The 15,961-nt window shown below is 38.0% G+C and overlaps 2 protein-coding genes across 6 annotated transcripts in view; both read right to left on the bottom strand.

The window, feature by feature from the left end:
* Window positions 1–1,778, bottom strand: part of LOC127629598 (gastrula zinc finger protein XlCGF7.1-like) — a 34,090-nt gene extending 32,312 nt beyond the window's left edge. The window contains exon 1 of one of the 5 annotated variants that reach the window (XM_052106710.1): window positions 1,718–1,778. The gene's annotated coding sequence lies outside the window, so the exon portion shown is untranslated. Of the gene's footprint in view, window positions 1–1,323; window positions 1,468–1,593; window positions 1,650–1,717 lie in introns of those variants that run through there. The other 4 variants (XM_052106718.1, XM_052106711.1, XM_052106709.1 and 1 more) reach the window with 4 other exon arrangements.
* Window positions 1,779–4,811: 3,033 nt separating this feature from the next.
* LOC127629607 (oocyte zinc finger protein XlCOF15-like) lies at window positions 4,812–13,461 on the bottom strand. The gene is made up of 3 exons (XM_052106731.1): window positions 13,400–13,461; window positions 8,736–8,820; window positions 4,812–8,471 (listed from the first exon to the last, which is right to left on the bottom strand). The coding sequence occupies exons 2-3, from the start codon at window positions 8,818–8,820 to the stop codon at window positions 7,978–7,980; spliced, it is 579 nt and encodes a 192-aa protein (XP_051962691.1). The 5' UTR covers window positions 13,400–13,461; the 3' UTR covers window positions 4,812–7,977.
* Between the last annotated feature and the right edge of the window lie 2,500 nt (window positions 13,462–15,961).

Below are 15,961 nucleotides of genomic sequence, written 5' to 3'. Positions count from 1 at the left end.
AATCACCACTCCCAGAGTATCTGCCGCTTTAGGGGGTGTATGCTACTCCCAAAAACAATACAGAGCAGGTGGTGCAGCTGTAAATACCTATAGAACTGAGATCTGGGAATCCCAAAATCTTAAACCAAATTTTCAAATGATCTCAACACTCCACTCTAATAAAGGTCACGGAGTGTAGTAACATCCCTCACAATCCACTCTGACCAGCAGAAAGGAGACTTATCAATACATAATTTTGGGTTCTGCTAAATGCTTGAGGCAACGTTAAAATAAATGGACATTTTTGTATTTGTCCATACCGAGTGCAAATGTCTGATAACGGGTGTAGCTTAACTTTTCCGGTTAGTTTGATAGAAAGGCTTTGCAATTGCGAAATATGGGCAAGAACTTCCTGTTCAACACAAAACCAGGGAAGGGCTCCCTCAGGTGGAAGCGACCAATGAGCCAAATGTCTGCATAATAATAAAACAACATTTTGGTTGGGCCTAGCCCACCTTTGTCAATCGGGAACTGGAATGTAATCGGGGACATTTACCATTGCAAATGAAGGACTTCGCTACGCTATCAAACTGCTTGAAATAAGAGAAGGGGACATTTGCAGGGAGAGATTGTAGCAAGTAGATAAATTCTGGAATACAATTAATTTTAATAACATTAACCTTCCCTATCATAGATAGATGTAATGAAGCCCACCAGTGCACATCGCTCGAAAACCTTTTTATTAAGGTTTCTGCTAAATATATTTAGCAGAGATGAGCTACTTAAACGAAAAGGAGAAATTGGAACACCCAATGGTCAACAGATGTAGAAGGGAAGTCCCGCCTTACAGGTAAAACAGCCAATCAACTTTTAGATACAGACATCGCTTGTCAATCAACTGGAGACCGCGCATGCGCATTAGCTACACAAGACGGGAAAATGCGTTAAAAACAAACAACAACAACAAAAAAGCGTAATCTGAGGTAAAGCACAACAATTCGTGACAAAAATGTTGTCAGATTTTACGGTTTATTTGAAATATGTTATTTGATCGTAATCTTAACCAACCGTTTCAGAGATTTCGGTCTTTCCCCATTCAAGTAGATTGGAGCAGCATTTGTATGCCGCTTGTTGACATAGAAAAATAGATGCCCAAGAGCGTTCCCAAGATGCCGCCGAGTGGACTGACTTGATCAAAAGACTGTATCATATCTTAAGCAAAAAACATAAAAGCGGTTTGATATGTAAGAAATATCTCAGTCATCACAAGCATGAGACTTGTTTCGTATATCAGCCATATGTACCAGCAGGTCTCGAAAAAGTAAGTAATACAAAATCACTCACGTTTCAGTCAGATTAGCTAAAGCATCAAACTCAACTCGATCTCTGCACAGCTCACATACTCCGATTTGAACTCGTCCTGTTTAGTTCGTAGAAGAATCAGTATAATTTAATGAATCTTTTCATTCTCTTTCACTTCCATTGTTTCGGTGGTGAACGACTCCTTGATTTTAAACGAATCATTTGAGTCTTGAGTGACTCACAAAAACAAAGAAACGGAGTGACACAAACGGCGAATCCAATCGAAAGTGATCATCCCTATACCCTACTCACTATGAAGGGCAGAGCTCTTGATGTGGGCACTCTGAAGGGAGCATGGCATTGCTGTATTAAATGTACGCTTTGTTAACTGTCGTGTGGAAGCTTCTTCGTTAAATAATAATAATAATTGTCTTACTTTCGTTTGAAAGACACTTCGAGTGGCGTCTGCTCGCAGGGCGTAAAACTATCATTTGGACAACACCCAAAGAAAGCGGCCGGAACTTGTTTTATATGAAAATATATATAATAAAAGTCTTTTGAGTCTTCACATTAATATTAAATATAAAATGTGACCTGCATGGTACACGTATATTTTAATGTTAGTCTTGCATGTTTGGGTTATTTTAAACAATTGGTTTGCTAACTTGGTCAGTACACTCTGAAGCACTGGTTAGAAACCAAAGATTTGGAAATGTTTCAGTGTTGTTTAAGGGATATTTCACCCAAAAAGGAAAATTCTGCCAACATTTACTCTTTCAATCAAGTGTATGACTTTATTTTTAGAAGAATATTTCTGTTCTGTAGTCCTCACAATACAAGTGAATGGGTTCTAACATTGTGAAGCTTCAAAAAGCACATAAAGGCATTATAAATGCAATCCATAATTAATATCTCTGCTCTGTAGATCCATCCAATGCACATGAATGGTGACCGGATCTTTAAAACTCCAAAAACCATGTATAATAAATATGTAACGATCTTAACATGTACAGTGCCCATAGAAAACCGTCATACCCCTAAGGAATGGTCAATTTATTTGTATTATTTTTTTCTGACCACCATTCACTTGCATTGTGTGGACCTACAGAGCGGAGATATTCTTCTAAAAATCTTTCTTTGTTGTGCAAGTCTGCAGCTGGTTTGCCAGAACTCTAGATTTGTTTGTCATTAAAGAGTCTAAAATAATAATTATTTTAAATGACCCTTCTTATTTACGGTGTATGGCATCATATTACAGGGACAATCCCCCCGGAGCAACCTGGAGTTAAGTGCCTTGCTCAAGGACACAATGGTGGTGACTGTGGGGATCGAACCAGCAACCTTCTGATTACCAGTTATGTGGTTTAGCCCACTACACCGCCACCACCAATGTTTGTTTAAACAAACATTAACAGTTTTTTTTAACTATATATGTTTCATTAAGTGGTGTTTACACTGACTGAGGTATTCAGTGAAGGAAAATAACCTTTATAACAGCAATATAACATTAAAAATTAAAAACAGCAAATATTAGTGATGAAAAAATAGTTTAAAATAAAACCTTCTGAATTAAGTAGTTTGGAGACCATCAAAAGTTCATTTTCAAACCAATTCTTGAAAAATAAAGACTTTTTTTTATATAAAATGTATTATTTATTTTTAGAAAATATAAAATACCGGTGAGGGGAGTTTGAAAAATAATGACCATGCAATTAACATTTGTTTATGGAAATTAGCAATATTATAGTTATAGGTCAATAAGAAGGGCTGACCACCTAACATGGATAAGGGCGACCGGAGACGGCAGTGCAGGAGAGAGAGAGAGAGAGAGAGAGAGTTATGGCAGCTGCCCGACCCTGTGTGCCCATGTGTGTCCTTTTGGTTCAGTTCGTGATTAAAATATTATTTATACTATCAAGCCGGTTCTCGCCTCCTCCTTTACATTGAACTGTGTTACACTGGTGCCGCAACCCGGGAAGGAGGAGGGATGTGCCATAGTAGAGTCTTCACCTCTACCATCCACCCCAACAGAGCAGCCGCAGCCATCCGCCGGGGGACGGAGGAGCACAGCTGCCTGAGAGCGGAGGAAAAGCTGACCGCGAGGGGCTCCTAACCGACCGCCTGGAGCAGTCAGGGCCACTGCCAGGGGCAGAGGAGATCCCTACCAGCCACTGAAACATGGCGGTCCAACCTCGATCGGGGAGGGGCTCCTGGCATACCTCCAAATTTGTGGCTAAATTGCTTAAGGAAAACAAAGTCAAGGCATTGGAGTGGCCATCACAATGTGCAAAAATTCCAGCTACTTTTTGTAAGAAGCTTGTGGAAGGCTACCAAAAACATTTGACCCAATTTAAAAGCAATGCTACTAAATACTAACAAAGTGTATGTAAACTTCTGACCCACTGGAAATGTGATGAAAGAAATAAAAGCTTTATTTCAGCTCATTCTCAATTATTCTGACATTTAACATTCTTAAAATATAGTAGTAGATATGAACCCATGGTTTATACGGTATGTTGTATCCACACAGTTACCAAGGTTTTACTATAGATTAACAATGGTCAATCTTGTGGTTAGGCTACTATAGTTTTTTTTAAAAACACACAAAATTATGATTTTTATCACCATAGTTTTTGTTTTGCTGTATTAGTACAATGGTTTTACTACAAATATCAAGATTAAAATATGGTTATTTTAGGGAAACCATGGCAAATTTATTGCAAATGAATGTGAAATGAATTCAGAAAAACCAAAATCCTCTAATGGAGAACAGAACTGTCAATAATATGATGGGCACAAAAATTAACCATTAAATTAATCAAAAGGCATTTAGAAATGTTGCAAACACTTTCTACAAGTAAGCTCCATTTTAAACAAGCCCTCCGTTTTAGCTGTTCTGCAAGTCAAACGACAATCCTCAATCTTGATTTAAAATATACACATTTGTGAAAGAAAATAACGGAGTTATGACCATTTAGTGATATATAACAGTAGCGCTTTTATTATGAAGGAGAGACTACTTCCGCTGAAGCCTGCGAGTGATTGGGGGCTGCCAATAAGCCCCTCCCACTTCTGGCAATTACTTCCTGATGCCGGTCCGACGTAGAAAGGAAGTCCCGCCTTACAGTTAAAAGATCCAATCACCTATAAGATACAAATATCACATGTCAATCAACTCCGGATTGACGTGATATTTGTTTGCGGTTTTTTTTTGTGTGTGTAATCCGAAGAAGCAGAATGTATTATTCAAAAGTTGTCAGATTTTAATGCTTATTTGAAATATGTTATGATCGTAATCTTGACCAACCGTTTCGGAGATTTCTGTCTTTCCCCATTCAAGTAGATTGGAGCTGCACTTGAATGCCGCTTGTTTACAATAGCGGCTCCCAAGATGCCGCCGAGTGGACTCACTTGCTCAAGCTCATATTATCTTAAGCAAAACATATACAAGCGGTTTTATATGCAAGACAAATCACAGTCTTTTTGTCTGATAAAGAATTTATATTTTACTGTTGGTCTTGCATGTTTAGGTTATAATAAACATAATTGGTTTGCTAAGTTGGTCCGTTTGTTACACACTGAAGCACTGGTTAGAAACCAAAGATTTGGAAATGTTTTACTGTTGTTTGAGGGATATTTTACCCCAAAAATTTAATTCTCAAATTTTCTCTCATTCAATCAAGTGTTTGACTTTATTTTTTAGAATAATATTTCTGCTCTCTAGTCCTCACAATGCAAGTGAATGGGTACTAACATTTTGAAGATCCAAAAAGCACATGAAGGCATTATAAATGTAATCCATAATTAATATCTCTGTTCTGTAGGTAGATCCATCCAATGCACGTGAATGGTGACCGGATCTTTAAAACTCCAAAAACAAAACTAATTAAATCTTAACATGTACAGTGTCCATAGAAAACCTTCCTACCTCTTTGGAATAATACATTTTGTTTTGTCTTCCAGCCTGAAAACAGAACCTATTAAAAATGTTTCTCCTGATTTATTTACAAATATTGTCTTACAATATTCAAATAACACACACAAAAAAAGAACAAATTAACAGTTGCAAAATGTATAAAAGAAAAACTAGAAGAACAGGGTTTGAAATGTGATCATGCCACTGGATTTAATTCTTCGTAGAACTAACTTTTGATCTAATGACAGCCATCAGTCTGTTTGGAAATGTCTCTACTAACTTCGTGCAACTAGATTGGGGAATATTTGCCCATTCTTCCTTGCAGAATTGTTTGAGTTCAGTCAAATTGCGGAGTGAGCGGCGATGGACTGCCCTCTTCAAATACATCCACAGGCTCGAGAACTTTGACCTGCCAATCCTTAAGCCACGCATCGTTTTTTTTTTTTTTTTTTGGTGGAGTGTTTAGGGTTATTGTAATGCTGAAAGGTGAACCACCTGCCCATCTTCAATTGTTGAACAGAGGGCCACAGATTTTCCTCAAGGATTTACATGGCAGCGTCCATAAATCCTTCAGTCCCGTTGACCAATTGGCCTGTCCTAGCTGAAGAGAAACACTCCCACATCATGGACTTAGTGTGGAACTTTTTCAGAAGAGGTTTCTTTCTTGCCACCCTGCCATACAAGCCAGCTTTATGTAATGCTTGGGATATTGTTGTCACATGGACAGAATGATCAATCTCAGCCATAAGGGCTTCTAAATCCTTAAAAGTTGCCTTTGGTCCTGATAAATATCCTCATGAGACCCCGATCTAGGCAATGTTTTGGTGGCTCCACTTAATGCTCTGAATGGTACAAGGTGAATAATTTTTACCCTCCCTTTTCTCCTCAATTACCAATGCTTTTTAAGTCCTTATGGTGGCATTGCCACTTGCCTCAATCTGGGACGAACCTCAGTTGCCTACATGTCTGAGACAGTCAATCCGCGCATCTTATCATGTGGGTTGGTGAGCGCATTACCGCGGAGACATAGCACACATGGAGGTGTGTCACGCTATTCTCGGTGTCATCACACCACGCACAGCTCACCATGTACCCCTTTATAGCAACCATGATGAGGTTACCACATGTGACTCTACCATCCCTAGCAACTGGGCAAATATGGTTGCTTAGGAGGCCTGGCTGGAGTCACTCAGCATACCCTGGATTCGAACTCATGACTCCAGGGGTGGTAGTCAGCGTCAATACTCGCCGAGCTACCCAGGACCCCGATCAGCCACGACATTAAAACCACATGCCTAATATTGTGTAGGTTCCCCTAAAGCTGCCAAAACAGCACCAACCCACATCTCAGAATAGCATTCGGAGAGGATCTTTTCACCACAATTGTACAGAGCGGTTATCTCTGTACAATCTCGGTTTCTCCACAGACTTTGTAAGTTCGAACCAATTTGGCCTTCTCTGTTGACCTCTCTCATCAACAAGGTGTTTCTGGAGTGATGGTGGCGGTGTAGTGGGCTAAAGCACATAACTGGTAATCAGAAGGTTGCTGGTTCAATCCCCACAGCCACCACCATTGTGTCCTTGAGTAAGACACTTAACTCCAGGTTGCTCCAGGGGGATTGTCCCTGTAATAAGGGCACTGTAAGTCGCTTTGGATAAAAGCGTCTTCCAAATGCATAAATGTAAAGGTTTCTGTCCACAGAACCATTTTGTTTTTGGTACCATTCAGAGTAAATTCTAGAGACTGTTAAGTGAAAATCAACAGGAGATCAGCAGTTACAGAAATACTCAAACCAGCCCATCTACTTTTACAGATCAGGAGCTTCAGTTAATGTATACAAGTATCAGAATGGAGAAAAAATTTGATCTCTGTGATTTGGACCGTGGCATGATTGTTGGTGCCAGATGGGCTGGTTTGAGTATTTCTGTAACTGCTGATCTCCTGTGATTTTCACTCACAACAGTCTCTAGAATTTACTCTGAATGATGCCAAAAACAAGAACATCCAGTGAGCGGCAGTTCTGCAGATGGAAACACATCGTTGATGAGGTCAACAGAGAATGACCAGAAAGAACGAAAGTCATTATATATATATATATATATATATCACACACACTTGCTCTATATACACACACACACACAAAGAGAGAGAGACAGACAAAGAGAGGTGACACATATACTATGAAATCAATGATAAAATGAAGCGCTAGGTTTACATTGACGCATCCTCTGTCTAGCGATCATGTAGCTACAATGCCCAATGTTTGCGACAGCACAATATTAGCTAGCTTTGTGTTAATTAATGTGAATAACCTTTGAGAATGTGATCTTCTTGAAGTTTCTTCTTCTGAGGGCTCAACCAAATATGAGTGAGCACAAATGGCACGACGGGTGCCGTCATGTTTCATGGGACTCTTAAACATTTTGGGGTTTACAAAGAAATACATCACCGAATTCTATGATAAGGGTCCGATCGATCATGACACGTGTAAATGTGAAGTGGATATAATAAAACCATACAAATAAAACAAATTCTTCCTTTAAGATATTAATAGTTAAGGTTAAAAGACTAGTTTTTGAGATATTCACAAGTCCTTTGTGTGAAGTCTGAAGTGGAGTCTGAGGACTAATAAAATGCGACTAAAGTCCAAGTCTCTAACTAGAGTCCCCATTTCCGGTTGGAGTTATGCATTCCAATGGACAAGGATCTGTTTTTATGGTGAAAAGGAAATGCGAAGCGGTACGAGAAACTCGGAAGCTTATCAGCTACCATTTAAAAGCTATGAGGACTTCACTCCACTGTGAATTCTCATGTGTCTATTAAGATTTGATTTATATCTGTAACTTATTCCACACTGAAAGCATGTGAAAGGTTTCTCTCCACTGTGAAATCTCATGTGCTTCTTAAGATTACTTGTACATGCAAACTTCTTTTCACACTGAGGGCAGGTGTAAGGTTTCTCTCCAGTGTGAATTATCACATGTCTGTTAAGATCTGATTTAGATTTGAAACCCTTTCCACACTGTTGACATGTGTGAGGTTTCTCTCCAGTGTGAATTCTTAAATGCATCTTAAGGGTGTCTTTACGTGTGTAAGTTTTTCCACACTCAGAGCAGATGAAACAGGTTTCAGGTTCTGTATTTCGAGTTCTCCCTTTTGAGAAATTCATTTCCGTCTGTGAGCAGCTAAAATCGATTTCTTCTATTTTGAAGTCATGATGTTTCTCCTCCTCTTCATTCAGATCTGGACTCTCCTCTTTCACTTCAATCAGATCTAAAATAAACACATTCATGTTTCATTAACTATTCAAGAGGGACAAATGTGAAAAGAGAATCCAGATTTAAGAGCAGAAGGTGAAGTATCTGATGATCTTAGCAGGTTAATTCAGTCATTCTCAATCAGGAAGACAACTGCAATAACATCTTATAATCTGTTGCTCTATTGTCTGTTATAACTACAGACACTAAATCTGGAGACGTTTTGTTACATCAATGTTCCTCAGCAGTCAATAAGGTAGAATCAAGAATGGACACCAACCTATTTCTTCCTCAGTATCTTCATGTTTTATTCGGGAGGATTCTGGATAACATATGTCATCTCCCTCTTCTTTAACAAACTCCATCTTCAACAAAGTAGATCACACAGATGTCAGTTCTTCCTGCTGATCTGAAGAACTTATTGTAGGATGACGGGAATATTCACAGTATTTATTGGTTAACTGTTGTGGGAGTGGCTTCAATGAAGGTGTGAACTGTGACGGAGCAACAAAGGACCAGATCTGCCAAAATTCAAAAATTCAACATTAAGTATTTTGTTCATTTTTTAAATTGTATTCCCAGTTATTTTTGGTTTTACATTTATTTCTCAGGGTTTCCGGAGCATTTTGCCATCTGACCCGGAGCACTTCGCTGACAGCACCTTTAAATATTGATCCGTTTCTCACCCACACCTATTATATCGCTTCAGAAGATATCGATTAAACCATTGCAGTTGTATGAATTACTTTAATTCCTCTGGCCTTTGACCAGAACTTTGAAGGTCCAGAAAGCACACTGTTCACTTGCATTATATGGACCTACAGAGCAGAGATATTCTTCTAAAAATCTTTGTGTTCAAGTTTGCAGCTGGATTTTCAAAACTGTAAGGGAGGCTAATTGTCATTACAGAGTCTAAAATATCTTCTTATTTACTGTGTATGGCATCAGAAATATTAAAATCCAACTAGTAAATGCATACATTATCCAATTGTGCAGCCTAATAATATGAATGATCATTTGACTTTGTGTGGATTTTAGAAGGCAGTGGTTTTACTGCATAAAACAGATTAAATTATTGTGTTTAAAACAGTTTAAAAAAATAAATGTCCCTTTTCCAGGTTGCAAAGTGCATTATTAATTTATCAGCATTGTACTCAACATGGAAAACAGAGGTCAGGCTCATTTCAGTAAAAGCTTGCAGATAGGAGCTTGTTTTTGTGAACCATTAGAACTCCCTAAACTGAAGATTGAGCAAAAAAACAATATCTTGATTCTGAGATAAACTAGGAGGAGTTTGGCGAGGTAATTAAGGTCTTGCCTATAGGCAAGGCTGGGCCAGATGGATTTGCCTCTGAATTTTATTTTTTGATCTTATGCAACAGAACTGGCTCCATTTTTGTTAGAAGTTTATATGGAATCATTGAAGAATGGAAAGCTTCTGCCAACCATGACACAAGCCCGGATCAGTCTGATTCTTAAAAAGGACAAAGATCCAAGTGAGTGTAAGAGTTACCGTTCAATATCCCTGATCCAGCTAGATGTAAAAATACAGTCAAAAATTATGGTTAACCGATTAAGTAAAGTTATGACATCTCTTATATAGATTAGGTGGGGTTTATTCAGGGCCGCAGCTCTTTGATAACATTAGGCGTTTCATCAATATTACGTGGTCAGTGGCGAATGGTCAGACTCTGGTCGCTGCCATCTCACTTGATGCCGAAAAGGTGTTTGATATGGTAGAACGGGTTTATTTTAAGATTTTGGAAATATATGCATTCGGGAAAACTTTTATTGGATGGATTAAGTTACATGAAATACTTATCTATAGACAAATCTCCAGGTTCAGATGATCTAACAAGCAATTTCTATAGGCATTTTTGGGAGTTTCTTAAAGACCTATTTTTCCATATGCTGTATGAAGCAAGGGATCATAACTCCTCCCCAAACCAGGAAAAGATCAAATTAAGAGAATCTTAGACCCATAACTCTGATTAATAATGACTCTAAAATCTTAACTCATATTTATGTCAACAGGTTACAAAACAGTATTACACAAATGATCTCAGATACACGGTCATGTTTTTTTAAAAGGTCAGTCAATTCATAGCAATATATGACTCGTGCTTGATTTACTGGTTTATCATTATTTAATTGAAGATGAAGGTTTTATTTAAATTTTTTAAATGTTTAAAAGCTTTTGGCACGATTGTAATTTATGTTTCATACTCTAGAGTTGTTTGGATTAGGAGAAAACTTCTAAATTTAAACTACTTTACAAGGGCAATAATAGCACAGCCTTATTACCCCATGGTACGCCTCCAAGATTTTCAATTGAGAAAGGAATTAAACAAGGGTGTCCCATCTCTCCTTTACTATTTATTATAATTTCCAAAATAGATTTTCTAGGGCATCTGGTTTAAAATTAAACCTTAAAAAAATGCTAATTACTTCCAATTCATACCTCCTCTCTGTTGAAAATTCATAATATCCCTGTTAAGTAAACCATTAAATACCTAGGCATGCACAATACAAAGGATAAAAACACACTAAACTTCAACATTGACATTTATCTAAATTATTCTAAATCTAATTTGAGGTCTCAAAGAGATCTTGATTATTGACCGTATTTTCTTACAAAAACGGAATGTATTTCAAGATTTATCAACCCAACTTCCTCAATGTCACTGCCCAAAAAATGCAATAAAAGCTAAAAACCAGGCAAACTTTAATTATATTTGGAAAGGAAACACACACTACATTAGGAAAGGAATTATGTTGGAAGAGCTTGAAGGAGGTCTGAAAGCCATTGATAGAGTGTCTTTAATATTACTATCAAAATGAATTGGCTAAGATTGTTTGAGAAAAATGAAAACAGCCTTTGGTTGCATATCCCTAGCAATATTTGTATGAAACTAGGGGGCATCAACCATCTTCTTAGATGGGATTATAACCTAAAAAAACACTCTGTAATCAGAGTTTCATCAACAGGTATTACTATATTGGAAGATGATTTAGAAGCATAATTTTTGCCCTCATAACATCCCTTTGTGGAATTGTGGATGTGGGGCATTTAGAAACTAATCTTTGTTTTATAACATTTGGTTTTGAGAAAGGAATATTGTCTGTGATGCACCTTTTGGAAAATACAGGAATCATTAAGCCTTCTGAGATTTTATTTTCAAAATTTAAGATAAATGACCGAAAACAGTATGATACAGTTAAAGCAATCCCACAATCTATAATTCAAATGTCTTATAGTTTGTCAAAATAATGTAAATCCTCATCTTCCTAAACTCTTGGTGAATGGACTAGCTCTCACTAACCTGAAATTGCCAAACATCACAATCAGGAAAGCTTTTGTTAATGAATTATACCCATTTTCTTCTTTAAATGTTTTTTTTTATAAATCCAATATTTTTCTAACGATCGCTAAAAAATATTTTAAATTCCGAATCGCACCAATAGCAAAGGAAGTCCACTTTAAAACTCTTAAATGGAATATATCCTTCTGGAGAAATTTTAAGACACAGATTTGGTCTAGATCATAAAAATTGCTCATTTTGTGATGAACAAATCAAAACGATAGAACACTTATTTTATAAATGTAAATTTGCTAATGCCTTCTGAGAAGATTTACATTACTGGTTATTTCCTAAATTTGACAACTTTTCTGAATTAACAAAAGAAAATGTGAAATTGGCATATTTAAGAAAGAGGGAACACACAACTTAACATAATTCTTCTTGGGAAATTATTTTTACATAAAGAGTACATTCCTTAAAACAGTGCCAAATGTTTATACATAAAGGAGCTGTTATTATTTCTTATCACTTAAGTCAAAGAAGAAAAAGGTTGCCTTGGAAATATGTAAGTTAATAGAAGAACTTAAACTTGCAGGGAACCCCTAGACCCCTTTATTTATTTTATGTACTTACGTTTCTCATCCTTTGCATGTGTCTCATGTGATTTGTTTTTTTGTGCTTGTCTGTTGTCTGGATAAGATTACTATTAGTGTACCAGGCCGTTTGCAATGTACCTTTCTTATTGATCAAAACTTCCTGCTGCCAGTCGGAAGTAGAAAGGAATATCCCGCCTTACAGGTAAAAGAGCCAATCACATCGCCTGTCAATCAACTCCAAAACAGGCATGCGCATTAGGTATACAAGACGGGAAAATTGGCCTTTTTTCTCCCTTTTTTTTTTTTTGCGTAATCCGTGCTAAAGCACACTTTATGATACCGGTGTTGTCAGATTTGACTGATTATTTTAAATCTGTATTTTGATCGTAATCTAAACCAACCGTTGTGGAGATTTCGGTTTTTCCCCATTCAAGTAGATTGGAGCTGCACTTGTATGCTTGTTTACATAGAAAAATAGCTGCCCGAGAGCGTTTCCAAGATGCCGCCGAGTGGATTGACTTGCAAAAAAAACCTCATAGCTTTAGCTTAAGCTAAACATAAAGCGGTTTTAGATTTAAGAAATGTCACAGTCACACAAGCAAGAGTGTCGTTTCGTATATCAGCCGTAGATACCAACTGGTCTCGAAAAAGTTAATAATATAAAATGGCTTACGTTTCAGTCCAACATTGGTCAGATTAGCTAAAGCAACAAACACAACTCGCTCTCTGCACAACTCACATACTCTGATTTGAACTCGTGCTGTTTAGTTAATAAAATAACCAGTATAATTTAATGAATCTTTTCATTCTCTTTCACTTCCATTGTTTTGGTGGTGTACGACTCCTTGTTTTGTAACGAATCATTGGAGACTTGAGTGACTCATGAAAAACAAAGAAACGGAGTGACACAAAGGGCGACCCTACTCACTGAGCTCTTGTTGTGGGCACTCGGAACGGAGCATGACATTGCTGTATGAATGTACCCTTTGCTAACTGCCTTGTTGAAGCTCCTTCGTGAAATTAATCAATGAATAATATTTTCTTACTTTCGTTTGGAACGATATTTCGAGTCGAGAGGCGCCGCTTCTCCTTCCCGCATGGAGTCCTCTTCACAGGCAAAAATGCTGTTTAGCAAACGCCCATAAAATCGTCCTCTTGTCCAATCAGAATCGAGGACCGGAACTCGCTGTTTTATAAACGTAGACAAAGTAGTTTGCATCTGCACGTTAAGATTAACTAGACAAATCAAGTTTGTTGACAAACTTTGAGGTTGGCTTGAAAGAGCCTGTTGTGAAAGTAAAAAAATAGATTAAAAAGCATAATTAGTTTGTTAGTTACAGACAGACAGATCGATGAAAGTCATGTTTTAGTATTTAGCTAGGAACTGCTAACACGTGTTAACATGTTAAAAGCCTGTTCCTAGCATGTTTATCGGGGTGATCCTCAAAATACTCCTTGCTAGCTTGAGTCAAATGAGCCAACCTGGAATTCTCTACAATGCTCTGGTGCAGAGACATGTGTTTTGCTACTTGGTTGCTAGGGTGACCCCATCTGGTTGCTAGGCAGTTACCAGGATGATACTCAAAAGGCTCCTTGCTAGCTTGAGTCAAATGAGCCAACCTGGAATTCTCTACAATGCTCTGGTGCAGAGACATGTGTTTTGCTACTTGGTTGCTAGGGTGACCCCATCTGGTTGCTAGGCAGTTACCAGGATGATACTCAAAAGGCTCCTTGCTAGCTTGAGTCAAATGAGCCAACCTGGAATTCTCTACAATGCTCTGGCGCAGAGACATGTGTTTTGCTACTTGGTTGCTAGGGTGACCCCATCTGGTTGCTAGGCAGTTACCAGGATGATACTCAAAAGGCTCCTTGCTAGCTTGAGTCAAATGAGCCAACCTGGAATTCTCTACAATGCTCTGGCGCAGAGACATGTGTCTTGCTTTCCAACCATGGGTCATTCTTGAATTCTCTACCATGCACTGCTATAAACGTAATCCTCATGGAACAACTGATTTTATTCTGAAGTAATCAAAACCACTACAATTATTGAACATGTTTATATGCACATTCTTACTTTGATTATGCTTAAGCAGACAATGCATGTGGTCATGTAAATGCAATAAACCACATTCCTTTATTGGTGCGAAGACCATAAATGGCTTATGAATAACCCGATCGACACAGGCCGATTTTTGCCCATTACGTCGTTTTCGAGTGCCATTCAAACACATTACCTGGTGTTCGTACCAGCTCATTTAGAGTGTGCACGTGTTTAGCACATGCCTCTTCCTGGTTTGATGTGAAGAGTAGAGAATAACACTATTATTTCAAATGTAAACGTGGATTTCTTGCCTTGTCAGGTTTCTGAAATAAGCTGATTTTAGAGAGTAATCAGCGTATTGGTGTGCATGTAAACAGGTGGGGTGGGGACCAATTAGACATATACGTGATCTGAAATGTGACTGGTTGCACCCAAGTGTGCCGCACAAGCCCTCAAAAGTGAAGCCAAAACGTCTCGATCGCCCCCCGGTGACTGGTCCTAGTATAGGTCATAAACCCCACCTCCCCATGTTATTCAATGGGACGTGAGACCAACTAAGCAATTAAATTACACTTCACATATCTTTTTTCCAAAGACAGTTTCTGTCATTTACTGTAGTTTCTATCACGTTGATGTAATTTCAAGTGTTTGTTTTCAAAATAAGTTTGTTTTTAGTTCGTTATTTGATGCTATAAAAACGGTGCTGTGACATCATGATTGACAGCTGTGATTGACAGGTTCTCTGAGTGAAGTAGTCACTGAAGCACCAACTGACTTTTTTTTCGGGATCTTCGGAGAACTGAGGAGACTGGAGCTTTAAATTTAATATAAAAATTTCTATAATTAATTATTTCACACCGTCAAAAGTCAAAAGTGCAGGGGCGTGTGCTTGCGATTGATTCAGCGAGAGTGAGGGCGGGGCCTTGATTTCACGGCTTTACTTCCTGCTCACTACTGCGCAGTTCTGGTCCCGAAATCGCAACTGCGCAGACTCAAGTCCCAAGATGTCAGCACCATATCGGGACACTGGCGGCTTCAGTTCTCACCAATGGAAAAGAGCGAAGGGGCATCGTCCATCTTTTTTTACAGTCTATGGTTGCAGCATGTTACTCTTAAGGGGCGGATCCCTTTTCCAAACCAGATATTTTACCATTTAGTTTTATATAATTGTTCAGATTTGTTTTATATGTTATTCTAACTTTGACGGTTATAATGCGTAAATACAGCTGGAAAAGGTTTGATTGTATTTATTTACACTTTCAGGATGTAATGTGACAAAAGATAAGGATTTGACAAGGAACATTGACTTTCTATAGGCACTGTAGGCCTAAATACAGTACCTTGATATTAGATTATATTGAGGCATTTTCTCAATATACTAATACACTCACAGAGCACTTTATTAGGAACACCTTATTCATGCAATGATCTAATCAGCCAATCGTGTGGCGGCAGTGTAATGTATAAAATCACGCAGATATGGGTCAGGAGCTTCAGTTAAAGGTGGAGTGTGTCATTTCTGTGCTACTAGTGGCACCAAATGGAATTACAAACTAAAGTATGTTTT

The sequence above is a fragment of the Xyrauchen texanus genome, chromosome 36, assembly GCF_025860055.1.
Source record: "Xyrauchen texanus isolate HMW12.3.18 chromosome 36, RBS_HiC_50CHRs, whole genome shotgun sequence".
Classification (NCBI taxonomy): domain Eukaryota; kingdom Metazoa; phylum Chordata; class Actinopteri; order Cypriniformes; family Catostomidae; genus Xyrauchen; species Xyrauchen texanus.
This window is presented reverse-complemented; position numbering and strand designations above follow the sequence as displayed.

What these genes read in the sequence shown, in the direction of transcription:
- LOC127629607 (XM_052106731.1), bottom strand. Translation starts at nt 8,820, where the DNA reads ATGGAGTTTGTTAAAGAAGAGGGAGATGACATATGTTATCCAGAATCC. An exon ending in AGATACTGAGGAAGAAATAG is followed by an intron (nt 8,472 to 8,735) that starts GTTGGTGTCCAT and finishes TGTTTATTTTAG; the next exon opens with ATCTGATTGAAGTGAAAGAG.